The sequence below is a fragment of the Rhinopithecus roxellana genome, chromosome 14 (genome assembly GCF_007565055.1).
Source record: "Rhinopithecus roxellana isolate Shanxi Qingling chromosome 14, ASM756505v1, whole genome shotgun sequence".
NCBI lineage: Eukaryota > Metazoa > Chordata > Mammalia > Primates > Cercopithecidae > Rhinopithecus > Rhinopithecus roxellana.
The window spans coordinates 60,256,902-60,284,160 of record NC_044562.1 but is presented as its reverse complement, the minus strand read 5'-3'; the positions used below and the strand labels follow the sequence as shown (position 1 = coordinate 60,284,160).

The following is a 27,259-nucleotide window of genomic DNA, read 5'->3' as shown; positions in this document are numbered from 1 at the left end:
GGGTCCCGCCAACCACGGCCCTCGGGGCCCCGCCCACATCTGGAGAAGCCACGCCCCGTCCGTGGGATGGGGACTGCCCGCCCGACCGAAATTTCCAGGGTGCTGCCCCAGGCAACGCGCATTCCGACTCCTTGGCTTCTTATGCCGGGAAGCCACAGCGTGGCCGGCATCCTGAGAGTCGGTTACTGGCGAAGTCCTAGCCAGACATCGAGACCAGCCAGCACCCGGCTCGGCAGCGAGGCCGGAAACGGAGGTGCGGCCCCTGCGCGGTCCCGGAAACTAGTGAGGCCGGCGCGCGCCCGCCGGAAGCCGCGACTCCGACGTGGCCCCCTCGCTCTCGGCGCCGGAAGTGGTCGCGGGCCGCTCTCCTTCCTGCCCGCGGGGCGCGCGCGGGCCCGGGGCGGCCGCGGAGGCCGAAGCACCCATGGCGGAGGGCGGCAGCCCAGACGGGCGGGCAGGGCCGGGCTCCGCAGGTAACGTGCGCGCGGCCGCTGGGCCGCGGGGCTTGTGGGGATGGCGGAGGGCTGGCTCCGGCGTACCTACCGAGGCCCTGCGTCCTGGTCCCGTCCTGGCCGGGTCCACGGGGGAGCCAGGGAGCCGCGCCCCGCGGGCCGGGGGTCACGGTAAGCGCGGCTCGCAGTGCTGGGCGACCCCACCACGGACGCGCTGCCCGCTCCTCGGCCTCGAGTGCCGTCCCCGCGCTAGATTTTCTTTCCGGTGGAACTTGCTCGTAACTTCCCTCCCGTTAGCCGATACGGATTTGACATGACCCAACCGCAAGAGTAGGAGTGGGCCACCTTCCATCTCTGAGCGCACGGATCAGGAAAGCCAGCCAGAGGGTAGCCGTAGGGAGGGCAGGCACCTTTTCACCATTCTGTCGCCCACGGCGTGTCTGGTGGTACAGCGGAGCAGCCTTCCCACCTCCCACAGGCACAGACCAGGGACGACGGGGATGCCGTCTCCAGCGAGCTCGTCAGTGACACAGCATGTCCAGGGGCCTTTGGCCCACCAGCAAAGGAGGCAGACAGAAAGGCTCACACCCACCTTCCGAAATAACTGTCCTACTTAAGAGTCTCCACCTTGAAGTGTCCCTACCATGCAGATGTGAAGGAAGCGGTCAGGACAGGTTCCCCTTTCCCGGTGGTGTGGTGGGAGTTCCTTCTTGCAGGTTTTCTGAGCTTGCCATTCGCGCCAATAGTTTCATGTGCTCTGGGCTTTTTTTACATACCTATATTTGTCTTTGGAGGGGTCCCGCTGCTTCTTAGTGATAAACCAATAAATTTCTTAAAAATCTCAAAAGATTGACTTGGAGACTGGTGCAGATAGGCTTTTCCATCCATCCTTCCCTCCCCACCTCCTTCCAATCATTTAACAGACTTGTATTGAAGACCTGCTGTTGGCTAGACCCAGCGGAGAATACTGCAGTGACCAGAACAAGCCAGACATAGCATCTACCATCCTGGGCTTTGGTTGGCATTGACTTTGACTTCAGAGACAGCCAGGACCTTAGGGTCTAGGATGTCATCTCTTGTGAGAGTGAAAGACGGAATGATAGGTGTTCGTGGGAAAAAGAGGACTAACAGCTACTTCCCAGTATAAAGAGGGGTCCTGGGGAAGAAACACGGGCTTTGTCAGCTGCACAGGGCTCCTTTTTTTTAAGATGGAGTTTCGCTCTTGTTGCCCAGGCTGGAGTGCAGTGGGGTGATCTCAGCTCACTGCAGCCTCCGCCTCCCGGGTTCAAGCGATTCTCCTGCTCAGCCTCCCTAGTAGCTGGGATTACAGGTGCTGGCCATCATGCCTGGCTAATTTTTGTATTTTAGTAGAGACAGGGTTTCACCATGTTGGCTGGGCTGATCTCGAACTCTAGACCTCAGGTGATCCGCCCTCCTCTGCCTCCCAAAGTGCTGGGATTATAGGCGGCAGCCACCACACTCGGCTGAGGGCTCCTTTTTATATCCTCATGCACTGCTGTTTTGTTATGCAGTGTGTTTCAGGGCTGGGGTAGAGGGGCAACCGATTTTCAGTTGAAGCTTAAGTGCTATCCTGGGGCAGTTATGTTGTCCTTGGAGTAGCTGATCAGCAAAACACAAACTTGAAGTTGCTTTTGAATCTGGAGCTGGGGAAAGATTGAGTCTACTTTGAGCAGGGCCAGGAATGGATAGCACAGAGGCCAGGAGAGGGGGCCCAGAAGAGGGCTCAGCAAAAGTCCTGTGGCCGCCATTTACCTGTTGGGTGTTGTCCTACACCGGAATCTTTCCCACTCCGACTTTGAACTTTTTCACCCTATAGTAACTGCAACTGTGGAGTAATTACAGGGGAGGATAATTACTGAAGGAAGATTGGGATGGTGGCTTAAAGAGCTGTTCATGCCTGCTTGTTGATCTGCGGCTGGTCTTGGTAGGGGATCAGCATGAGCAACTCAATGGACTGTCAAACCCTGGAGAGCACGGACACTTACTCATCACCCCCATTGTACCTGTGGTTGAGTCTCATGTACAGTAGTACTCAAAAGAGATTTAATTTTAATATAAAAAACAATGTCAGCATCTGGAAAGAGCCCCCTTATGGAGGGGGTGCTTTATACCTGCCTGTCTGGTCTCACACTAGGACTGCATGGCAGAGCAGGGACTTGAATCCAAGCAGTCTGAGTTTTTGCTCTTTACTTACACACGAATCTATATAACTATTTTTACAAAACTCTTGAATCTTCAGGAATTTATTTTGGGTTATGATGTGAGTTGAATAACTCAATTATTTCCTAATAAGTATCTAATTGTACAGATGCCATTTGTTGGATACTCTTCCATTCTCGCTGATTGTGATGCCAGTTTATCACATTCAGGCATACCTTGGAGATAGTGTGTGTTCAGTTCCAGAACACTGTAATAAAGTGAACACTGCAATAAACCAAATCACATGAAATTTTTGGTTTCCCGGTGCATATATAAGTTATGTTTACATGGTGATAATATGGTCTATTAAGAGTGTAATAGACTGTGCACGGTGGCTCACGCTGTAATCCCAGCACTTTGTGAGGCTGAGGTGGGCAGATCACAAGGTCAGGAGATCGAGACCATCCTGGCTAACACGGTGAAACCGCGTCTCTACTAAAAATACACACAAAAAAAATTACCCGGGTGTGGTGGCGGGCGCCTGTAGTCCCAGCTACTCAGGAGGCTGAGGCAGGAGAATGGCATGAACCCGGGAGGCGGAGCTTGCAGTGACCTGAGATCTGCTGCTGTACTCCAGCCTGGGCCACAGAGTGAGACTCTATCTCAAAAAAACAAAACAAAAAAAGTGCAATAATACCATTATGTCTGAAAATGTACACATTTTAATTTAAAAATATTGCTGAAAAATGCTAACCATCATCTGAGCTCTCAGTGAGACACAATCTTTTTGCTGGTGGAGGGTTTTTCTCCAGTATTGATGGCTCCTGACTTACCGGGGGCTGTGGTGGTTCTTAGATGACAATGAAGTTTGCCATGTTGACTGACTCTTCCTTTCATGAAATTTCTTTGTAGCATGAGATGTTGTTTGATGGCATTTTACCCACAGTAGCGCTTCTTTCAAAATTGGAGTCAGTCTTCTCTAACCCCGCTGCTGCTTTATCAACGAAGTGTATGTGGCCTTCTAAATCCTTTGTTGTCATTATGACAGTGTTCACAGCATCTTTACCAGGAGTGGATTTCATCTCAAGAAACTGCTTTCCTTGCTCATCCGTTCAAGTTTGATCATGAGATTGCAGCAGTTCAGTCACATCTTCAGGCTGTAATTCTAGTTCTCTTGTGATTTCCACCACATCTGCAGTTACTTCCTCCACTGAAGTCTTGAGCCTTTCAAAGTCATCCATGTGGGTTGGAATCTATTCAAACTCCTGTTGATATTTTGACCTCCCATGAATCACAAATGTTCTAAATGACATCTGGATTGGTGAATCCTTTCCAGAAGGCTTTCAGTTCATTTTTGCCCAGATCCATCCAAGGAACCACTACCTATGGCAGCAATAGCCTGACAAAATGTATTAAATGATGATAACACATGAAGGTCAGAATGACTCCTTGATCCTTTGGCCGCGGAATGGCTGTGTTCGCAGGCATGAAAACAGCATGAGTCTTGTACATCTCAATGAGAGCTCTTGGGTGACCAGGCGTATTGTCAGCAAGCAGTACTATTTTGAAAGGAATCTTCTGAGCAGTAGGTCTCAACAGTGGGCTGAAAATATTCACTAAATCATGCTGTGAACAGATGTGCTGCCACCTGGGCTTTGTTGATCCATTTATAGTGCACAGGCAGAAGGAGTTTTGGAATGGTGAATGAGCATTGGCTTCCACTTAAAGTCACCAGCTGCATTAGCCCCTAACGAGAGTCAGCTTGTCCTTTAAAGGTTTGATGCTAGGCATTGACTTCTCCTCTCTAGCTATGAAAGTCCTAGATGGCATCTTTTACATTGAAAATCTGTTGTTTTTGAAGACTGTAAAACTCAGACAACACAAAAGAACAGAATAAGCAGAAAAAACACCAAGTAGCCACCTTCATCAATTATCTTAGCCATGTCTTCTGGATAACTTGCTGAAGCATCCACATCAGCACTTGCTGCTTCACTTTGAACTTTTGTGTGGTGGAGATGGCTTCTTTAAACCTCGTGAACCAACCTCTGCTACCTTCAGACTTTGCTTCTGCACCTTCCTCAGTTCTCTCAGGCTTCATAGAATTGGAGAGAGTTAGGGCCTTGCTCTGGATTAGGCTTTGGTCTAAGGGAATGTTGTGGCTGGTTTGATTGTATCTCCAGACCACTCAGACTTCCTCTATATCAGCAATATGGCTGTTTTGCTTTCTTATCAATTGTGTCTTCACAGGGGTAGCACTTTTAATTTCCCTCAAGCTCTTTTTCCTTTGCATTCACAACTTGATTGTTTGGCACAAGAAGCCTGTCTTTGAACCTTTCTCAGCTTTCCACATGCCTTTCTCATTAAGATTAAACATTTCCAACTTTTAATTTTAAAGTGAGAGATGTGTGACTGTTTCTTTAACTTGAACACTCAGAAGCCGTTGTAGGGTTATTAATTAGCCTAATTTCAATATTGTGTCTGGGGAACAGGGAGGCCTGAGGGGAGAGAGGGAGCAGCTGGTTGGTGGAGCAGTCAGAACACAGACCACGTTGATGGATTAAGTTAATTGCCTCATATGGCACAGTTTGTGGCACCCCAAAACAATTACAATAGTAACATCACAAATCACTCATCACCATAAACAGATAAAATAATCATGAAAACGTTTGAACTATTGCAAGAATTACCAGATTGTGACCCAGAAGATACAAAATGGACACAGCCTGTTGGACAAATGGCACCAAAAGACTTGCTCAGCACAGGGTTTCCACAAACCTTCAGTTAGTAAAACACAATTACCTGTGAAGCTTGATAAAGTGAAATGCAGTGAAATGAAGGCTGCCGGTATTAAGTTGTTTATACTGAGGTCTTTCTGGGCAGCTGATGGTTTGATTTATCTTTTTTATTCTGGTGAGCGTTCTGTTAACTGGTAGGGTAGGTCTTTTCTCTGTACACTTACTACACCAAAAAAGTTCTTCTCCCTTATATATTCAAATAAACTTTGGAATTTTTTTGCGACATCTGATAACAAAACACCAAAGAAATGGGTTACACTTTATTTAAAATTCCTTAAATACTGAATCTTTTAATCCAAGTACTTGCTGTTTTTTTCTGCTTATTCTGTTCTTTTGTGCTGTCTTTGAGTTTTATAGTCTTCGTTAAATGGGCTGGATTTGTATTTACGTACATGTATTTTTAACCTTTGTTTTTATTGAGGTGGGATTTCTCTATGGTCAAGTGTACCTGTCTGAGGAGTTTCTTAGGCAGGCCTCGCTGTGGCCGTTGCCCAGGGCAGCATGGTAGGGAGTCACCCTTGTAGCAGATAGCAGCATTTGCTCAGCTCTTGGATTTTGCCGTATGTCTTTTTTGTAGTGAAGGAGATGACTATGGTTCTCCTTCATAGTTTCCCAGTATTAAGATATTTGCTAGATTCTTTGATACAATATTGATTTAGTCTGCTGATATTTAGGATCTTGCTTCTGTATTCTTCAGTAGGTTTGGCTTATTCAGTAGATTCTTTGATACAATATTGATTCAATCTGCTAATATTCTCTTTCTTTTTTTTTTGAGATGGACTCTTGCTCTGTCACTAGGCTCTGGAGTGCAGTGGCGCGATCTTGGCTCACTGCAACGTCTGACTCTGGGTTCAAGGAATTCTCCTGCCTCAGCCTTCCGAGTAGCTGGGACTACAGGCGTGCGGCACCACACCCAGCTAATTTTTTGTATTTTTAGTAGAGACGGGGTTTTACCATGTTGGCCAGGATGGTCTTGATCTTTTGACCTCGTGATCTGCCTGCCTTGGCCTCTCAAAGTTCTGGGATTACAGGCATGAGCCACCTTGCCTGGCTCAATCTGCTGATATTTTCTTTAGAATCTTGCATCTGCATTCTTCAGGTTTGGCTTATCAGTAGATTCTTTGACACAATATTGATTCAGTCTGCTGATATTTTCTTTAGGATCTTGCTTCTTTATTCTTCAGTAGGTTTGGGTTATAGTTCCTGGGCCCCATCAACTTTTAAAAATATTTTTGTCAGGGTTGGTGTCAGGAGTGTGCTAGTTTAATAAGGGAAAGTTTCTACCATTTTCTGTGGTTTATTTATTTTGTTTTTACAGACAGGGTCTTGCTGTGTTGCCCAGGCTGGTCTTGAACTCCTGGCCTCAAGTGATCCTCCTGCCTCAGCCTCCTGAGTAGCTGGGATTATAGACATGCCACCATGCCCAGCTTGTCATTTATTTCTTGAGCATTTGAAGGTGCCCTGCAGCTGGGAGAGGGAAGGCTTGCTGCAGATGGCACCTGCTTTTGGTTCATCTTGGCAGGGCCTCCCCGAGCTAACAGGAGCCCCTCTCTTCAGTGCAGGTCGTAATCTGAAGGAGTGGCTGAGGGAGCAGTTTTGTGATCACCCACTGGAGCACTGTGAGGACACGAGGCTCCATGATGCAGCCTACGTCGGGGACCTCCAGACGCTCAGGAGCCTGTTGCAAGAGGAGAGCTACCGGAGGTGAGTGGCCTGCCCCGGGGCTGGTCCGGGTACTTGGGCCCTGCAGGTCTGCATGAAGCTGGGCCCCATAGTCCCTGTGCAGATGCAGACCCTGATGTTGGGAGGGATGTGTTCCAGTTTTAGAGGACGGGGATAAAGGAGAATCAGGCAGCATGGGCAGAGTTGTAGGAGACAGCCAGACAGTGGGCAGGGAGCCATGAGTTCAGGTCCTGCTCTGTCATTGACCTTAGTGTCTTCTGGCAACTTCTGGCCTTCTGTGGGCCTCAGCCTCCTGATGTCACTCCTGAAGGTACCACTGTTTCCCTCTTCAGTGGTGGCCCTGCCCCATCTTGGGTCTCTTGTGGCTCTCGATTGCAGGCGCTTCTGTGCGATCACCCTGCTTCACCAGCTTTCCTGGTGCCCTTTCCTCCAGCTTCTCAGGCCCTCAGTCATTTGCCCCCGGGACCTGGGCCTCAGCCTTAGGCCCTTTACCTCATCAGCCTTCTCCTTACTGTTCCCCTCATCAGTGGTTCCCTTCCCTGGCCTTGCCAAACTCTGCCTGTCCCCACAAAACGTCTCCAGCCCTTCCTTCGCGGCAGGTGACGCCTGCCCCTCCCTCTCCCTGCTCAGGCTGCCTGGGAGAGCAGAGTCTGCCTGCTCTCTGGAGTGTTCTCTGATTGTTCTGCGGGTCTAAGGTCGGGAGTCCCAGCTACAGCTTAAACTCAGTGGCAGCCAGGAACTAGCCATGCTGCTGTTGTGTTTCCGCTTTCCCTTCAGGACCCACATGCCAGTGCAGTGATGGAAGCAGTGCCTGCATGTTTGTGCCGAGACTAACGCCACAACTTTTCTTTGCATAGTTCCCAAGAAAAGGATTTCTAACAGTACAGGAATGTATTTCTTCATTTCCTTCTAGTGCCTTAGCAGTATTTAATCAGAACAGATATCAGTATTTAAAAGAAAAATTCCAGAAAGGACTGTCATAGGAAGACAGATGGATTACGCACAGATATGTAAAGTGGATAACTCACGCCCAAAGAAAACCTTAATTCAACTTGCAGATGTAGCAGAATGAAATAGAGTTCGGTGAGGTCTCAGTCCAAGTCTTTCCACACTGCATTTCCCAGCACTGTTTCGCCTCCTTTTACTGAGGCTCAGGGCATCTCTGGTTCTTTACATTTTCCCATTGCTGTTTTCTTCGGTGATGAGTTACTGGAGTGTTCCTCAACTTCCTGGGCAGTCAGAGCCTACACACAGCTGGCGGAGGAGCCCTGAGGGCTGGCTTGGGAGCTGCTTCCGCTGCATGTTCCTGGGCCCTGGTTTGGTGCTCTGGGCCCCTGAGCTTTGTTCTCAGTGACACTGGGAGCTCGCTGTGAACCTGTTGCGGTCGCTGCCTTGCTGGGTCGGTGGGTGGGGCAGGCATTTGCAGTCTAATTGTGACATCTGCCGAGAGCTGAGTGTGGACAGGTTCCTCTGCTGCTCTTGGCCAGGGGTGTAGCCCCCGTGCCACCTTAGTGATTCCTTCAGGCCATGATTTGTGCAGTGTTAGAGTTTGGGGGCCTACATAGTCAGCTAGTCCTGGTGAGGAAGCTGAGGCCCAGAGAGAGGCCCAGTCTCAAGCCTTCACAAATGGTAACTGGGGAAGAGCAGCCTAGGGGCTCTTACCCAGACTCCTGTTCATTCGGCACTGCCTCCCAGGCAGACCCTTCCCACCTTTGTAGAGGAAGGCACTTCGGACGGCAGTCGGGAAATAAAGAACTAGAGATCTTAGTTTTGGTGCTGATCATTCTGCTGGTGCCTTGAGTTTCCTGTCCCTGGAATGGGGCTCGTAATGCCTGCCCTGCCATGCCCAGGTCCCATAGGGGAAATGTGTGAGAGCGTTTCAGAAGGCAGAGCCCCGGTGGAGGTATTATTAACCAGAGGGGGACTGTGTCCATGCTGCCAGGGTGAGGGGGGCAGTGCAGCCCGTCCCTGTCCTGCGGCTGCCTCTCATGAGCCCCCTTGTGTTCCTCCTGCAGCCGCATCAATGAGAAGTCTGTCTGGTGCTGTGGCTGGCTCCCCTGCACACCGTTGCGAATCGCGGCCACTGCAGGCCATGGGAACTGTGTGGACTTCCTCATCCGGAAGGGGGCCGAGGTGGATCTGGTGGACGTAAAAGGACAGACGGCCCTGTATGTGGCTGTGGTGAACGGGCACCTAGAGAGTACCCAGATCCTTCTTGAAGCTGGCGCGGACCCCAACGGAAGCCGGCACCATCGCAGCACCCCCGTCTACCACGCCTCTCGCGTGGGCCGGGCCGACATCCTGAAGGCCCTTATCAGGTCAGTACTGCGGAGCTTGCCTGGCTCCTGCAGCCACTTCATTTTTCTTCTCTGTATTTGCAGTTTTTCTGTCTTTAGAATTCGGCTCTTTAGATGACTCGCCTGTTTTGCTGGCCTTCTGAAGAGCTGCCTCTTGACTTTATCAGTTCTCTTTGTCTCTCTGCTTACCTGTTCCTTTATATCTACTTTTATCTTTTTCTGATTTTTTGTTTTTTTCCCTTTTGAGTTGATTGCTTATTCATTTTTTCTTGATTAAGAATGCAAACTTGCAACGTTTTACCTTTTACTATCGTTTTGACCATCCTGTCTGAGCTTTTTCCTTATTATTTAAATAGCTCTAATTGAAGTTGATTTCCTCTTTGTTCTTAGAGTTATGGAAGATAAGGTTTTAATAACACTTTTTATTGTATTATGCTAAGATAGTTTTCATGTTGGGGATTCTTTGAATTAAAAAGATTATTATTATTATTGTTTAGTTTTTGAGATGGGGTCTTACTCTGTTGCCTAGGCTTGAGTGCTGTGGGGTGATCATAGCTCACTGCAGCCTCAAACTCCTGGGCTCAAGTGATCCTCCTTCCTTAGCCTCCTTAGTAGCTGACACTACAGCTGTGCACCACAGTGCTGACATTATTATTTTTTAATGTCAGACTACATTGTTGTGAATGCTTGAAACGGGTACATGACCATGGGTGTTTTATTTACATATTACACTTTGTTAGGTTAGCTTGCTCGCTCTCTTTTTTTTTTTTTTTTTTTAACATTTTTGTCATTGGATCTGCCAGAAATTTAAAGAAGTCTGTTAGTCTCTCATCACATTTGTGATTTTGCCATTTTTTCCCCTTGTACTTTGAATAGGTTTTGCTTTGAAAATTTTGATGCTAATTGAGCTCATAAAAGTTCCTGCTTAGGTATTATGCTCTATCGAAACAAGAGTACTATTAATTTTATTGAAGGCCCATTTACATGGCATTATGTAATATTTAGTTTTAATCCTAGGGAGTGTCAGAAGTTCTATTTGTGCTTGTGTGGAACTATTTGTCCAGGAGTTTTTTTTTGTTGTTGTTGTTGAGACAGAGTCTCTCTCTGTCGCCCAGGCTGGAGTGCAGTGGCGCGATCTCAGTTCATGGCAAGCTCTGCCTCCCGGGTTCCCGCCATTCTCCTTCCTCAGCCTTCCCAGTAGCTGGGACTACAGGTGCCGCCACCACACCCGGCTAATTTCTTTTTTTGTATTTCTAGTAGAGATGTGGTTTCATTGTGTTAGCCAGGATGGCCTCTATCTCCTGACCTCGTGATCAGCCCGCCTCGGCCTCCCAAAGTGGTGGGATTACAGGCGTGAGCCACTGCACCCGGCCAAGTTTTGTTTTTTAATACAGTTCACATTATTGCTATAGCTGATGTTCGGGTTTGTTTCTGTTATCTTTCTGTTTTGTAACTATTTCCATTTGATATCTTTTCTTCATATGTGTTTTTTTTTGCTTTCCCCTTCCATTGTATTTGGTTTACAGTCTTAATTTATTTTATTTTTTTGAGACAGTCTTGCTCTTTTGCCCAGTCTGGAGTGCAGTGGCCCGATCTTGGCTCACTGCATACCTCTGCCTCCTGGGTTCAAGCAGTTCTCCTGCCTCAGCCTCCTGAGTAGCTGGGACTATAGGTGCCCGCCACCATTGCCAGCTAGTTTTTGTATTTTTGGTAGAGATGGGGTTTCACTGTGTTAGCCAGGATGGTCTCGATCTTCTGACCTCGTGATCCACCCGCCTCGGCCTTCCAAAGTGCTGGGATTACAGGCGTGAGCCACCGCACCTGGCCTACGGTCTTATTTTAATCATACTAATGGTTACCTTTTTTTTTTTCTGTTTGAACCAGATTGTTTTTATTTTTCATGTTTCTAGTGACTTCTTTCCAGCAAAGATGCTTTTTTCCCTGTCTTACTCTGGAGACCAAATTGCTTTGTGTTTGGACAGGGTGCAGTTTAGGTAGCTGGTTCTCAGGGAAATTTTTCCATATTGAAAAGGATTAGGTAAGGGTTCTGTTGTTACACGCTGCAGCCAGGGTGGCTCTGATGCAGGGACCTGGGATTCCCTTTACCCAGCACAGAACATGGTCTTTAAATTAGGTACTGAGAATGTGTTTTTCCTGTTGAAGGGTTTTATAAATTAAATAGCTACACAATTGGCTTTTGGGAGGATAAAGAAATGAGAGTGGTAAGGTTGTTATGTTAGAGGGTGATAAAGCTGTGAGGCTTTTTCCCTCTTTTTAAGGATTTCTAACCTGATTATCTAAGTTACCTCAGTCCCATGTCTTTGCACCTTGGAGAATGCAAGCTATTAGTTTGGAAATGTTTTTGAGTAGGATCAATCAGTGAAATTCCATGTTGGTTCCAGAAATCCCTTTGGGTATTTCAGTCAATTCATGATGCACAACTGCTTTGAGTTACCTGCAGGCTACCCGAGAAGTACATATACAGATGCCCTTCTTTTTTTTTTCTTTGTTTGAGATGGAGTTTTGCTCTGTTGCCCAGGCTGGAGTGCCGTGGCACGATCTTGGCTCACTGCAAGCTCCGCCTCCTGGGTTCATGCCATTCTCCTGCCTCTGCCTCCCCAGTAGCTGGGACTACAGGCACCTGCCACCACGCCCGGCTACTTTTTTGTATTTTTAGTAGAGACGGGGTTTCACCATGTTAGCCAGGATGGTCTCGATCTCCTGACCTCGTGATCCCCCTACCTCGGCCTCTTCAAAGTGCTGGGATTCCAGGCGTGAGCCACCGCGCCTGGCCCCAGATGCCCTTCTTGCGAAAATGTTACTGAGACATCTTACTCCCTCACCGGAGCACAGGACATTACTTTTACAAGGTGGTACCAAGAACATGTATTATTCTATTAAAAAGTTTTCTATGTTCTAAATTCCAAGATAATTGACTTGGAAAGTAGAGTGATGTGGTTAAGTTACTCAACAGTGATGTTATCTGGAAATAACTTAGCTTCTGCCTTCCCTGTGCCAGTCCCCTTAGGGCTCTCATCTTTCACTGTTGTAATTTTCTGTCCTTCTGTAAGTCACCTCCATTCTGTTATTTGTAAATTCCCTTGATATGTATTGCTCATATTTTAGAAAAAAGGTACAGAGTGGTATTTCTGTATGTGCAAAAGTTATATTGATTTATTGAGTTCTTCCAGTGGTTCCTTGCCAGTGATATTAAAAGCAATAGAGGAATTTGGAAAATATTCAGGATTAAAATTAACTGGATCTCATCCAGGATATTTTTATGAGTGGATGAAGGGCTATCTTTCCCATAGCTCAGCTAATACCAGATTGTCATATTGCCCAAAACTACAAACGTTTTGGAAGATTTTCCCGAAGAATAAGGAGGAAAAAACCATCACTGCTTGAGATCTAGTTTTCCTTTGCTTAATTGGTTGCGTGTATGAAGTAAAGTATCAATTTCTCATTGGCTCTGTGTGCTTTAGAATGCTTCCCCTGTCACTCCTAGAATGTCTTGGCGAGTGGGTGGTGTTTGTGTTTGTAGAGGAAGTTCATTGTCATGTGAGTGTGTTGGTCCATGTGCTCGTCCTCAGGCCTGTGCTGCCTGAAAGCAGCAGTTTTGGTTCCAGGGGAACGTTTCTCTGGACACTTAGGATGGTGTGAGATGGTTAGAAAGTGTGGTTGCTGGCCTTACCTGTTGGCGAGCGCTGTGATTGCAGCACGGAAGGTGACGCTGTTCTGTCCTCCCTGCACCCTGTGTGTTCTGGCCCCGTCATCGCTGCTCCCCACATATTGCCCTTTCCTATTACAAATGATATACTTTGGTGGTGACAAATCTTGTGAGACATTGCGGGACCGTGTGGGCTGATGAAAGCTCAAGAAAACAGGTGCCGACTCTAACGTTGATTCAGATTAGAGTCACGTCGTGCGTTTTGGTCAGGAATCTCGAAGTGAGATTCACATTCCCATCCTATCAGGCTGCGTATGATCTCCGTGTGCCCATTACTGCCGATACTCACTTCCGTTATTTGATTAAGGTGGTGCCTGCTGTGTTTTGCTACCGTAAAGCTATTCCTTTTCCTCTGTAAGTAGTATTTTGTGGAGGGGCGCTTACAACCATGTATGTGTCTTGTTCATCTCAGATTTTTAATTTGTTCATTTATTTATTTGTTAGTGTAGACCATAGTTTTCTGATTTGTCCAATGAGTTATTATTGTTACTTATTTTGATACTCATATTGTCTCAGTTTGGCTACTGACAGCTGTTTCAAGCCATCTCTGTCCTTTTGACATGTCTTGAATCGTTCTGTGAGCAGCTCCTTGCTTTCTCCTGTAAAAGATGTTCTTGGCTCATCTTGCGCTTTGACTGCCGCAGTCCTGGAATAAGTTATTTCTCCAAGGAGTCCTGGTTTCTTTTAGTGAAGAATGGTGTGTGGAACCTGCCTTTGGACACTGGAAGTGCCTGTTGCTTTTGGGGTATCACTGTTTTCACGCCCTCCTGTTGGACCAAGCTAAGGTTGTATGTACATTCCACATTTCTGTTTATATATCTTTATTATACACTGATGGGAGTTCACCTGGCTACCTTAATCCAGGCTCACACCACAAGATTCATCCTAGTTTTCTTCCTTTCCGCATTGATTATTCTCCTTTCACCAGTGAGAAACCCGGTTCCCCTGCCCTCCACATATTGCCTTTGTTGTCCGTGTGTGGCACCAGCCAGCCTCGTTTTGCTGCCCCTTCCCATACATGGCTCCTGACCTGTTTGGACTCTCACCTCTCATGCCAGGTGGCCTTCTTACCTTGTCAGAACTCTGACTCTGAGCCAGGGCCCCCTCATTGACTGATCCCTGTTTAGAGTAAAAATGGGAGTTTGCACTTGGCCTGGAAGAACCCTAAATGTCTGATAGAGAGCCATATATTTGGTCATCTCTGAGTACAGTGACAAGGGCAAGTAAAGTAGATGGAGTCGTTTAGAGATTGGCTTTGGTGGAGAGTGAGGCTTCTACGTCAGACGGCTCCTGCACCTGCCCTATGTGAATTTTGTTTCCTCCCATCGGGCTGTCAGTGGGGATCAGGAGGGGCAGCCTAGGGGTCACCTCACTCATGGCTGTGTGCATGCCCATGTGAAGAGCTGTGTGACGCTGCCCTGCCAGCAAGCTGTGCATCCTGGCCTGGGGCCTTCCAGGTGAACCTGATGCTGGGAGTGGTCTGTGCTAATTATGGGAGTCTGGATGTTTAATGTACCTGAAAAGAAAGATGTCCTAGTGGGCAGCACATCATGGCGCCAGCTGGATACCTGATTGAGTTCATGTGTTTCTTTTTGCTTTCAGTTTTTTTTTTTTTTTTTTTTTTTTTTTTTTTTTTTTTGAGACAGAGTCTTGCTCTGTCACCCAGGCTAGAGTAGTGGCATGATCTCGGCTCACTGCAACCTTTACCCCCCAGGTTCAAGTGATTCTCCTGCCTCAGCCTCCTGAGTAGCTGAGATTACAGGTGCCCGCCACCATGCTCAGCTAATTTTTGTATTTTTAGTAGAGACAGGGTTTTGCCATGTTGGTCAGGCTGGTCTCGAACTCCTGATCTCCAGTGATCTGCCTGCTTCGGCCTCCCAAAGTGCTGGGATTACAGACATGAGCCACCACATCCTACTGCTTTCAGTTTTTAAGGATTACTTTTTACTTAATTTTGTTTTACAACATAAAAAATTTACGTGGTTCCAAAGTCAAATTGTAAAACAAGGTATAATTTTTTTTTTTGAGACAGTCTCGCTCTGTTTCCCAGGCTGTAGTGCAGTGGCACAATCTTGGCTCTCTGCAGCCTCTGCCTCCTGGGTTCAAGTGATTCTCATGCCTTAGCCTCCCAAGTAGCTGGGACTACAGGTGTATGTATGACGCTCAGCTCTTTCTCTTTTTTCTTTTTTGTATTTTTAGTAGAGACTGGGTTTTGCCATGTTGACCAAGCTGGTCTCGAACTCCTGGCCTCAAGTGATCTGTCTACCTTGGCCTCCCAAAGTGTTGGAATTGCAGGCATGAGATACCACGCTTGGCCATGGTATAAATTTTTGGAAATCTAGCTTGTATCCTTGTCTCCGTGATCCTGTTCTCTCCCTCCCTAGTAGATAGGCATTTAAAAAGTTCCATGGTTTACCATAAGCACACTGCAACCTCCTCCCCCATAGAAACAGTAGTGGACTGTACACTTTCACTGTGCTGCTTCCTTTCCCTCTTCCTGTGCTCGGAGGCCATTCCGGAGCAGTGTACAGCGACCCTCCTCCTTTTCAGAGCTGTACAGGGGTGCATAGTGCAGATGAGCTGCAGGTTCATTCAGCCAGTCCCGTTAGTGGACACATGGATGGTATACTGTCTCCAGCTGTTATGGATAGTGCTTTAATGAATTGCCTTGTGCATACATCTTTTCATAGTTTTGCAGATGTATTTTGGAAGTAGATCCCAAGAAGTGTGATTGATGGGTCAAAGGGTAAATGCATATGTAATTTTACTAGCGATTGACAGATTCCCCCCCCCCCCCCCCCACGGGAGGAACGTTCACTTTCCGTTGCTCAAACAATGAATGAGATTTCCTGTTTCCTAAAAGCCTGGTCAATAAATTTTTGGATTTTTCCCAATCTGATAGGTGAGAAGTGATATCTCAGAATAGTTTTAGTTTGCATTTCTGTTCCTAGTGAGGCTGAATGTCTTTTCATGTGGCTAAGAGCCATTTGTAGCTGTCCATCTCTCTAATTTTTTTTATTTTTATTTTTATTTATTTATTTTTGAGATGAAGTCTTGCTCTGTGGCCCAGGCTGGAGTGCAATGGCACCATCTCAACTCACTGCAATCTCTGCCTCCCGGGTTGAAGCAATTCTCCTGCCTCAGCCTCCTAAGTGGCTGGGATTACAGGCACACCCATGCCTGGCTAATTTTTGTATTTTTAGTAGAGATGGGGTTTCGTCATGTTGGCCAGGCTGGTCTTGAACTCTTGACCTCAGATGATCCGCCTGCCTTGGCCTCCCAAAGTGCTGTGATTACAGGTGTGAGCCACCACGCCCAACCCCATCTCTAATTTTTCTATAGGGCTATTGATCTTTTTCTTTTAGAAGCTCTTTATATGTTAAGGGTTTTAACCCCTTTGTAACGTTTTACCCCAGTTTTTCATTGCTTGGTTTACTTTTGCTTATGTTGTTTTGTCATTCTTATGCTATGCAAGAGTTTTTCTTTTAAAAATTTTCATGTTAAAAGCATTTTCTTTGTGGATTTTGTGTCAGAATTACGCAAATTTTACTTGGAGTTTTTTTTTCTAGTTTTTACATGGTTTCATATTTTACATTTTAAGTTATGGTCAGTTTGGAATTTATTCTGGTATATGCTATGGTGAATGGATATATTTTTACCTTTTTCCATATGGATGTCCAGTTACCCCAAAAAACAGTAAAACATCTACACTCTCCCTCATTTGAGATGCTGCCTTTATCATATATCAAATTTCTATATGCAATTTGGCCCGTTTTGAGATTTTCTTAAAGTTCCATCATTCTGCCATTTTGTTCACATACTTATCAGGGGAGCCTGCCCCTGATGGTTAACGTGGGTTCTTTTCTATTTCCTAAGCATCTCGACTGGTTTGAGAAGTAAAGGGAGAGAGAACGAGAAAGAAATTTTAAAGCTGGGTGTCTGGGGGAGACATCACATGTCAGCAGGTTCCGTGATGCTCCCCGAGCCGTAAAACCAGCAAGTTTTTATGAGCGATTTTCAAAAGGGGAGGGAGTGCATGAATGGGGTGTGGGTCACAGAGATCACACACTTCACAAGGTAATAAAATATCACAAAGCAAATGAAGGCAGGGCGAGATCACAAGACCACAGGATGGGGCGAAATTAAAATTGCTAATGAAGTTTTGGCAGGCATTGTCATTGATAACATCTTATTATGAGACGGGGTTTGAGAGCAGACAACCTGTCTGACCACAATTTATTAGGCGGGAATTTCCTCCTCCTAATAAGCCTGGGAGCGCTACAGGAGACCGGGGCTTATTTCATCCCTTCGGCTTCAACCGTAAAAGGCGGATGCCTCCAAGGGGGCTGTTCATAGACCTACCCTCAGGGTGCATTCTCTTTCTCAGGGATGTTCCTTGCTGAGAAAAAGAATTCAGTGATATTTCTCCTATTTGCTTCTGAAAGAAGAGAAATATGGCACTGTTCCCTCCGGCTCACAGGCAGTCGGAGTCCAAGGCCATCTCCCTTATTCCCTGAACATTGCTGTTATCCTGTTCCTTTTTTCAGGGTGCCCAGATTTCATATTGTTCAAACACACATGCTCTACAAACAATTTGTACAGTTAACGCAATCATCACACGGTCCTGAGGTGACATTCATCCTCCTCAGAAGATGACGGGATTAAGAGATTAAAGACAGGCATAGGAGATCACAAGGGTATTGATTGGGGAAGTGATAAGTGTCCATGAAATCTTCACAATTTATATTCAGAGATTGCAGTAAAGGCAGGCGTAAGAAATTATAAAAGTATTAATTTGGGGAACTCATAAATGTCCATGAAATCTTCACAATTTATGTTCTTCTGCTGCGGCTTCAGCTGGTCTCTCCGTTTGGGGTCCCTGACTTTCCACAACACGTACCAATACCACAGTTTTATTTTTAGCCTTTATAATAAACTTCACTTATGGTGTGGCTACCGCCCACCCCTACCCCTTTATTGCTTGACTTTTTCATCTTCTTTGATCTTACAGATGAACTTTATAAATCAACTAATGTAGCTTCAGGGATGCTACTTTTATTTTTTACATTTGTAATCAACTTACTTAGTTCTAGTAATGACATTTTCATTTGTAAAATAAATTTAGGAAGAATTATCTTCTTAATGTTGAGTCTGAATCAGTGCTGTGCTACGTCTTTCCGTTCTCTTAGGTCTGGTTTTGTTGACTTTAAGTAGTAGTCTATCATTTTCCTTATGCAGATTTTGGACATTGATTGTTAAGTTTATGCTTAGATATGTCATTGTAAAATTTATTTTGCTATCATAAATGGAATTTTCCCTTCTACTTTTTATATGAAGGCTGTTGGTTTGATAACCTGCTACTTCAGTCATTTCTCTCATTGCTTGTTAATTGTTTTTCATATTATTTAGGGCTTTTCAGACACATGGTATCTTCTGAAAATAGGAAATTTTTACCTCTTATTTTCCAGTTTTATGCATTTAATTTCTTTCTCTTGCCTGATTGCACGGGGTACCTTTAACACCAGTGTTCCATAGGAGGCTGGAAAGCAGGATACTGTCTTGCTCCAGCTTTAGCCAGAGTGCTTCAAGCCTTTCCCTGTTAAATGAGGTGCTGACTTCTGGCCTGAGGGAGTATGTTTTATCATGTTAAAGAAAAGCCATCACTTTCTGTTTTATTGAGCATTTTTAAACATGCATAGCTCTTGAGTTTTGTCATATGCCCACCTTCTTTTTTTTTTTTTCTTCTGCATCTGCAGAGATAATCAGAAGATTTTCCCCTTAGCCTCATTTTACAATGGATTATATTAATACAGTTTCTAATATTGGAGCTACCTGTGCATTCTTGGGATAATTCCCATGAGGTCAAGGTATGTTTCTTTCTTAATATTCTTAAGAATGCTTTTCGGCTAAAATTTTATGGAAGATTTAAAAGTTGACACTCATAAATGAAATTAGCTGGGAGTTTTTCTTATGCTTTGGCCATTGTCCGGTTTTGGGGTTTTTGTGCCAATTTCATCACATGAATTTGTAACTTTCTCTTCTTTTTCTTTGCTCTGAAATAGTTTAAATAGCCTTGGGATTATTGGACCTTTAAAGGTTTGAAGGACTTCCCTTAGGAATTTTTGTATGTCTGGGGATTCCAAGTTCTTTCCTGCTGCCTCACCTTGCAGGATGTAATGAAGCTCTCTGATCTGTGGAGTCTCCTGTAGCAGCTGGTGTCGCTGAATCAAGGCCTTCTGCTCAGGGTGGCTGTGGGATCTGTGGGATCTGTGGGCTGTGGTCAGTCCCCTGCACGGTCTGACTTTCCCTTTCTTCCCTGCAGGTATGGGGCTGATGTTGACGTCAACCACCACCTGACTCCTGACGTCCAGCCCCGATTCTCCCGGCGGCTCACTTCCTTGGTGGTCTGCCCCTTGTACATCAGCGCAGCCTACCACAACCTCCAGTGCTTCCGACTGCTCCTCCTGGCAGGAGCGAACCCCGACTTCAACTGCAATGGTCCTGTCAACACGCAGGGATTCTACAGGGGCTCCCCTGGGTGCGTCATGGATGCTGTTCTGCGTCACGGCTGTGAGGCAGCCTTCGTGAGCCTGCTGGTGGAGTTTGGAGCCAACCTGAATCTAGTGAAGTGGGAATCGTTGGGCCCAGAGTCGAGAGGAAGAAGAAAGGTGGACCCTGAGGCCTTACAGGTCTTTAAAGAGGCCAGAAGTAAGTGGCTTGAGTTCAGCTCTGACTTGTGGGCTGGGTTGATTGAATGAATCAAGATGTAGCAATAAACAAAAAACAAAAACCTCCAACTGAGCACTTGGCCAGAATCTTCAGTTAGCACTCGCAGTTTTCCAGATGGTTGTTCAGATTGATCTTCTCTTTTTAAATTCCTGAATACCAAGAACTGGTATCAGGGAATCTCTAAAAGTACATGTGTATTGTCAGAACTCCTTGAATTATGCTGCTCTCTCTCGCTCTTTTTTTTTTTTTTTTTTTTGAGACAGGGTCTTGCTCTGTCACCCAGGCTGGAGTACAGTGGCGCAATCACAATCATGTAACCATGACCTCCTGGGCTCACGCGATCCTCCCACCTCAGCCTCCCAAGTAGCTGGGACTGTAGGTGCACACCATGCCCAGCTAGTATTTGTATTTTTCGTAGAGATGATGTTTTGCTGTGTTGCCCAGGCTTGTGTTGAACTCCTGGGCTCAAGTAATCTGCCTACCTCAGCCTCCCAAAGTGCTGGGATTACAGGCATGAGCCACTGCCCTAGTCTAAAATTATATTCTCTTTATCCTTTTGCTCTGATTTGTGGCCCCAGATTCTTATAGACAGTGACTTCTTTTATGCTGGTTTTTAAGTGAGCCCTTAAAACAAATTGCAAGCGGGGCTTTCTAGGGTTCATCACTCTCCTTTCAGTTCCACTGAAGTTTCGCTACTTAGGACTGTGTGATAAGCCTAAGTTTTGTTACAATGAAGTTCCTAGTCTGCGTATTTATGAACAAAGATTTTGTTAGAGATTAGTGCATTAATCACACGAGAGATTGGAATCGATCCGTAGCTAGGTCTTGTTGTCCGAGGCTCTCTCTGGGATTCAGACATTGACCTCATGTGTCGTCTTTGACCTCCTGCCCGCGTGTCAGCCCCTCCCACCGCTCCCAGTCTGGGTCTTGAGACATCCAAGTTGATAACCTCTTCCTTCTCCGTGCCTCTCAAAGGACTTGAAATTCATTGTGTTTTTGTTACTGGATTTCCCTAAACCAGTTCATTAAAGCATGCTCCTGTGTAGCCTTCCTGCAAATAGTTAATCAGTGGTCAGCTGGGAACTATACTGATAGAAAAAGCAGCTTGCATTTATGACCATTCCACTCCTCAGCTTCCTCGCTAATTGAGACAGAACTTGGTTGTGCTCTTTTCGTTGGGGGCAAAGTCGTCAGCCTGTGCCCCTCAAGCACTGCTTGGCCTGTGTTCCCCAGGCTCTGGTGGAGCCTCAGGGATTGAGTAAGGGAAGAGGCTGACAGAGGCTGACAGAGGCTGAGCGTCAGCGGCCTGCACCTGCTGGGGCCTTCCTTCAGTGGTCCACTCTGATTTCTTTCTCTAGTGCATTAAACATGGTTGAGTTGTGACCCAGGGAGCAGATGCCCCGAGTTAATGAGGCTGGAGAGGTTTGGCTCCTTCCACCAACAGAAGGAGCAGATAATGAGACCTTCCTCCCTGGGGCCTGCTCTCCTCATCCATCAGGAAAAGCCATCACTGTGTGTTTCGCTGAGCATTTTGAAGTTGGTAGTGAGCATTTGTGCACTTCTGGCTACCAGTTCTGGCTGCCTTTGCTCTCTAGAGCTAGGATAGAATGAACCTTCCTTTATCCCTCTCTTTCTTCCCACGGCCTCCAGGTGTTCCCAGAACCTTGCTGTGTCTGTGCCGTGTGGCTGTGAGAAGAGCTCTTGGCAAAAACCGGCTTCATCTGATTCCTTCGCTGCCTCTGCCAGACCCCATAAAGAAGTTTCTACTTCATGAGTAGACTTCGAGTGCTGCGGTTGATTCCAGCAAGGGAGAAGGTGATCTGCAGAGGAGGTGGACACCGAGCCCTGAGTGCTGTGCTGCTGGTGGTATCCTGATGGCTGTGGCTACTGAAGATGTCGTCGTGGACTGTCATTGCTCCTCAGGTGCCTGGGCCGCCGAACAGTCCTTGGGTCATTGTCAGCTGAGAGGCTCATACAAAAGTTATTATTGTTTTTCCCAAATTCTCTTTTCTGGATTTTCAGTTGCATATTAATGTAACGGGCCATGGAATGTGTACATGTAGGGACTGAGGTTGGAGGCCTACAAATTTCCCTGTAGGGAGGACTCCTAGCACTTCTGGAACTGTGCTTCTCTTTATTTTTCTACTTCTCAATTTGATTGTTCGATTAAAGCCTTCTAGTATCTCAATGAAAAGGGAGTTTTGTAAGCAAAATAGAGGACAGAAATGCAGACATGAACTTGCTGGTTTTTTTCCCCGCTCCTGGGGTAACACATGCTCTTGTCATACACGCCCCTTCCTTGCCACTTCAGTATTCTGTCTTTGTGGTGGAGGTCTCCTAGCGATTGTCTTCATTCAAGGGTGGTTTCCTGGCTGCACAGCACCTGTTCCGATACCTTCTGTGCCTCTCATCAGGTGTCATGATTTTTCTGCCACTTCACCTTAGGGAGCTTCCAGTGATTGATTTTAGGAGGCCCACCCCAAACTCCCCAGGTAATGACTGCCTTCCTTGGGACCAAGGACCGTTCCAACAGCATTCACTGCCAGTTCTAACAGGCGAGGAAATGCCCGAGGCGCTGTCTTCTATCCCCCACACATACCAGAAAGTGAAAAATGCAGCAAGTCCTCTGGGTGGTTCTGAGCCTCCAGGTGCATGCTGTCCAGTGGACAAAACATCTGGCGGTTGGTTGATTGCTCTTTTGTCTTGGTAGCTGCTTCTAGAATCCATGCAAGGGGATAGCAGTGAGGTCAGAGGTCTTTCCCCGGAGAGAGATGGCCTGGGTTATCATTGCTGATAGCTTTGGCTGCGTGGGTGGGGCTTCCCCTCACCCAGGGCTGCACAGCCAGGTGTGAGGGTCACTGGCAGGTAGGCTGGTGGCTGCAGCCTCAGAGCCCTCCCAGGTTGCTGCTGTTTCCAGTGAATCACATTTCATCATTTGAAGCCCATGAGGACCATTGTATGGATCCATGATGATTCTAGACTTCAGATATATTTAGGAAGGAGCAGATTTCAAATCTGTGTTTAGATTTTCTATAATAAGAGAATTCCAATTTGTAAAAATTGAACAACGATATTGTTTTATTTACTTAGTAGCATCGCTGCGTCTTTTCGCAGGCAGGCAGTGTCTGGCCAATACTGCGTTCTACAGCCTGAGGATAGAATTCTAGACCCCGGCCCCCTGTGTCACAAATGGGCTCTGTGGGTCACCCCCGCTGACCCGTGTGTGTGCAGATGCAGTTCCGAAGGGAAGAACAGTCCTCAGGGGATTCAGAGGGGTAAATGGAGGTGTTTCCTCAGCTGCGGTGACACTGTTAGAAGCTGCGATGGTTGTGTAAATGTGGGCTGTGTGCTGTTCCCGAGGGGAGCGTGGGATTGGGTCCTGCTGAAGCCAGGAGGGTCTTCCCCAGATAGGAGAGGATCCGCAGGTGAGTGGCAGGGGAGGGCCAGGACAGCCGGGGCCAGGTGCTGCGGGGGCTTCAGCCTGGGAGAGGGAGTGGGCATGTTCTCTGTGGCACCCAAAGTGGGACTAGGACAGAAATTGGGCTGTGGCCGGGGCAGGAGCTGTAGGGAGTTAAGGATGATGATATGGAAGTTGGAGCCACCACAGTGGACTGGGCCTTGTCACTGGAGGGCATAGGCAGTGGCTCATCACCCTGGTAGGCTGATAGGGGCTTTCAGGGAGGCTTGTTAGCTCCCTGCACTCTGGCTTTTTACTGGCTTAGTATTTAGCTCCTCCCACCTCGAGTCTCTTTTTCCTGCCACCCTTTGGGCTCAGGGTAGGAGAGGAGGGTGACTTTTCTCGAGGTGAGCCGTGTTTTAGACACATGACATGCTCTGTCTGCTCTACTGAGTGCTTCCTGCAGGGGCCTGTTAAGGATGAGGCCTCCCCAGCCCTGCCCGGTGCAGGAGGTGGCTCAGTTCTTGGAACTTTTGGAAAGTGGCACCTGGGAATGCTGCCTCATGGGAGTCCCATGCATGAGTGCGCTGGTGTGACCTTCAGGCTGCACAGAGGCAAGGACCCAGGTGTGGTAGCGTGGGCGTCACGTTCCTTTGCACAGCCCAGTGTCTGTTTCGGAGGGACGAGGTCACTGCCCCTGGTCTCTCTAGGAGGAATGGACTGAATCCTTGCAGAGGAACCTCACTCAGACCCGGCCAGGGAATGATGTGTCTGGGGAGAGAAAGCTGGAGGAGGGGGCCTCTCGCAGCCCTTCCCTGGCCTGTGGCCTGGCCTGGCTGGCCTGCAGGTGTCTAGGGTCTCAGCTTTTCATTTGCAGAGGACATGTTCAACTTCCTCGTTGTTCAAGCCGGACTTTGCCAATTTTTTCAGAATCCAGATAATCGGAGGTTCGGTGTCTTGTTTCAAAGCTGCCAAATATGAATCTGAAAACAGGGTGGGTAGCTAAGGTCATTCGTCCTGGTTTTAGTGACACTCCCTTCACTAAAGCTCCCTTTTTCTTCTGTTGGCAAGGACAGGATACAGAATAGGAAAGAGTAGCACTTTCCACCTAAACACTTTAGGAAATCACCTTCCTGAGCCCTGGGGCACCCAAGTCCCATCTCAGTGAGGCTGCTGCCTGACTGGCCCAGAGTCCTCCCCAGGAGAGGGGCTCGACAGACCAGGGGAAAGGAGTCTGAAGGTTTCCCCAGGTTGCATCCCAGGAGCATCTGACCATCACCACTGCCAGGGCAGCTGCTGGCCGTGGAACAGAGTCCTGGGCCCTGGACCTTGGCTGCTGTCAACCGATGGGCTGGGCTGGGCCGTGGTGGAGTGGGGACAACGTTGATACCTCTGAGAATTCAGCTTTGGAGTCTCGGGTGAGGGGTTTTAGATAAACCCATCAATATCACCCACATTCTGTGACTCTTTGTATCACTCGCATTATTTATATATTTATTTATTTATTTATATTCTGCCTTGTTCCAGAAAAGTGTTTAAGGCCACAATGCTTGTTTTTTGTGTTTTCTTTTGGCATTTGAAAACTTAGTTAAAATGTACTTGTTAAACAGGTAATTTTAAAGAGAAGGAACAATTGTTTTAAGTAAGTTTTCTTTTTCCTTTTTCCATGAATTGATTTTTCAAATGAAAAGCTCTTGAGAGAAAGAGAGGAAGATACAGCAGACACAGAACTGAGCTAAGGGAGAGTCTGTCTGAGAGACGCTTGGCCTGTGCTTCGCTGCCATCCCTGTGGCCTTGGCCAAGTCCCTGTTAACAGAGGCGGCTCCACTTTAGACAGGGACAAGGCTTCCTGCTGTGCCTTTCTGGCAGGGTTTTATGGGGTCACATGGGAAGCAGTGTGTTACGCAAGCAATCCCCATGTGCATGTAAACCGCTGTCCTGGTGATTTGTCCCTCTTCTTAGTGGAAACACATTTGAGGTGATGACAGGGCTGGATGCGCCTGCGACCTAGGAGATCCGGGCTGGACTGTGGGCCCCAATGGGCCAGAGTCCTTGTGGCCCACAGCATAGCACAGGGGACAGAGTGCTCTATGCAGGTGAGATGTATGAGAACAGCATGGTAAATAATTGATGAAGTCACATTTGTTCAACTTAAAGGATTGTTTTTTGTTTTGAGGTTATTTTCTTCCTTATTTGGATGATAAAATGTCCTTTTATGTAATGAAGGTAAAAGTAGAGGGCAATATTTTTGCTTTTTGAAATGCTCTTGGTTGCAAAACAAAATGTTGGTTGCTGTTTGTCAGCCCCAGAATTTCTTCTTCAGTTCACCTGTCTCTGAAATCCCAAAGTCAGGGAACCGCAGTCTAGCTGTGGTGCATGTTTACGTATTGGTGAGAAATTCCTCTTGGGTCCTTGAACAGCCTGTACACTGGCGGACAGCACTGCAGCATTTCCACTGCTGCCGATGAAGAACGAGTTTGGAGATCGCTGTGTGCAGTTTTAGGAAGTGCAAACACCCATGGTGATGGGCCTCTAGCCACCCCTGGCTCCATGGGACACACTCACAGGAAGCTGGTGTGCCTTCTCGGTGAGGACTGCCCCTTGACCTGGACTCTGGGAGCCTGTGGCTCCCCTGTATGTTGGTGATGACACTAGTGTGGGTCTTCTGGCTCTGGGGCTACAGCTTCTGCCTCCTCACCTGGCTGTCTCTACTCGGCAAGCAGGCCTGGCCTCCAGGGGCTTGGATCCCTGCCAGCTGGGATTGGACTCCTGGAAGTATCTGTTTAGGCCATATGACCTCCTTTCTCATTTATGCCTCACTTGCCTCCTCCCGCTCCAAACCCGAGTCTCTCAGTGTGGAATGAAGTAGTTTAGATGCGTACATGATGCACGGTGGTGGGATTCACATTCCAGGAGAATCCCACGGAGAGGAATGTGCGGATTTTGAAGTACACAGTGATGTGTGGAATAAATACTAGAAATTCTCAGCAGACAGTGGGATGGAGGAGTGAATGGGGGCAGGAGAGGGGCCTCTGTTGCCTTGACATGTCACTGCTCAGTGCCTGGAATGCAGGCGGGGCTCTCTTTTTTATGTTGCTTTGATTTCAAGATCTCTTAGATATACTAGGTAGTGTATGAATGTGCATAAATCCAGTTTGAGAATGGTGTTTATGAAGAAGCTGTTTCGTGCATACAGTTGCTGCTGTAATTTAGCCGGCAGTGCCCTGCCCTGCCTTGTGGTGTCTGCACAGCTCCCACTGCTTCTCTTTGCTGTTGGACATGTGAGGCATGACTTGGAGGGGGCCTGGTGCCTGGGGACCTGCTGAAGAGAATGCTCACCACCAGCCCTCTGTCTCCCTTTCTGCTTTGGTAATCAACACGTGTTTGCCTGCAGTGGCCGGGATCATGACTGTTTCTGCCCTTGTGCCTAGTTAAGAGCCTTCAAAAGCATAATGGACATTTTTGATATGCTATTGTAACTTTAATAAATGCTGTATTTCCCTCTAATTGCCCTCAAATGCCTTAATGTTGTGGACTGTTTATTTCAACAGGTGGAAGTGTTGGTCGTGTGAAATCTTGGTGTACACATTTCAAGAAGAAGGGAGTTTTTTTTCTTTCTTCTTTCTATGGAACGTTTCAAGTGATTGGATAGAAAGAAGGACTCTGAAGCAGGAATTTTCACCTGCTCTGAGGGAGCTTGGGGCTCCAGGGACGTACCCCAAATGTTGCCCAGTTTGAAACTCCCTGACAGCCTGTTTTATTTAGTGGCTCATGGTTTCCAGTTTGAAGAGAGTTGTGCCCCTAAAAGTGTTTGAAACCCGTGGCTTTCAAGTAAGGTGCCATTGTCCCCATAGTGTTCCGTGGGGCGGGGGGTGATGGGGACTGTGGGCAAGCCTGTTGCTTTTGGCCTTCCTGTTGTTACATGGGACCTGTTTTGACGGTGGGAGGGTGAGATGTGAAGATTCGGGATGAACCTGGAATGAGCGAACTAAATAAAGACATGCATCCGTCTGTCAGCG

General features: G+C 47.1%; 1 protein-coding gene across 2 annotated transcripts; it reads left to right on the top strand.

Annotated features, from left to right (window-relative positions):
- ASB1 (ankyrin repeat and SOCS box containing 1) lies at positions 1–27,259 on the top strand. 2 transcript variants are annotated; one of them, XM_030916483.1, is made up of 5 exons: positions 1–473; positions 6,965–7,111; positions 9,106–9,408; positions 19,437–19,822; positions 21,494–27,259. In XM_030916483.1, the coding sequence occupies exons 1-5, from the start codon at positions 67–69 to the stop codon at positions 21,619–21,621; spliced, it is 1,371 nt and encodes a 456-aa protein (XP_030772343.1). In that variant the 5' UTR covers positions 1–66; the 3' UTR covers positions 21,622–27,259. The 2 variants fall into 2 exon arrangements, with proteins under 2 accessions (XP_030772343.1, XP_010356282.2); XM_010357980.2 differs by having other exon boundaries at positions 179–473; positions 6,970–7,111.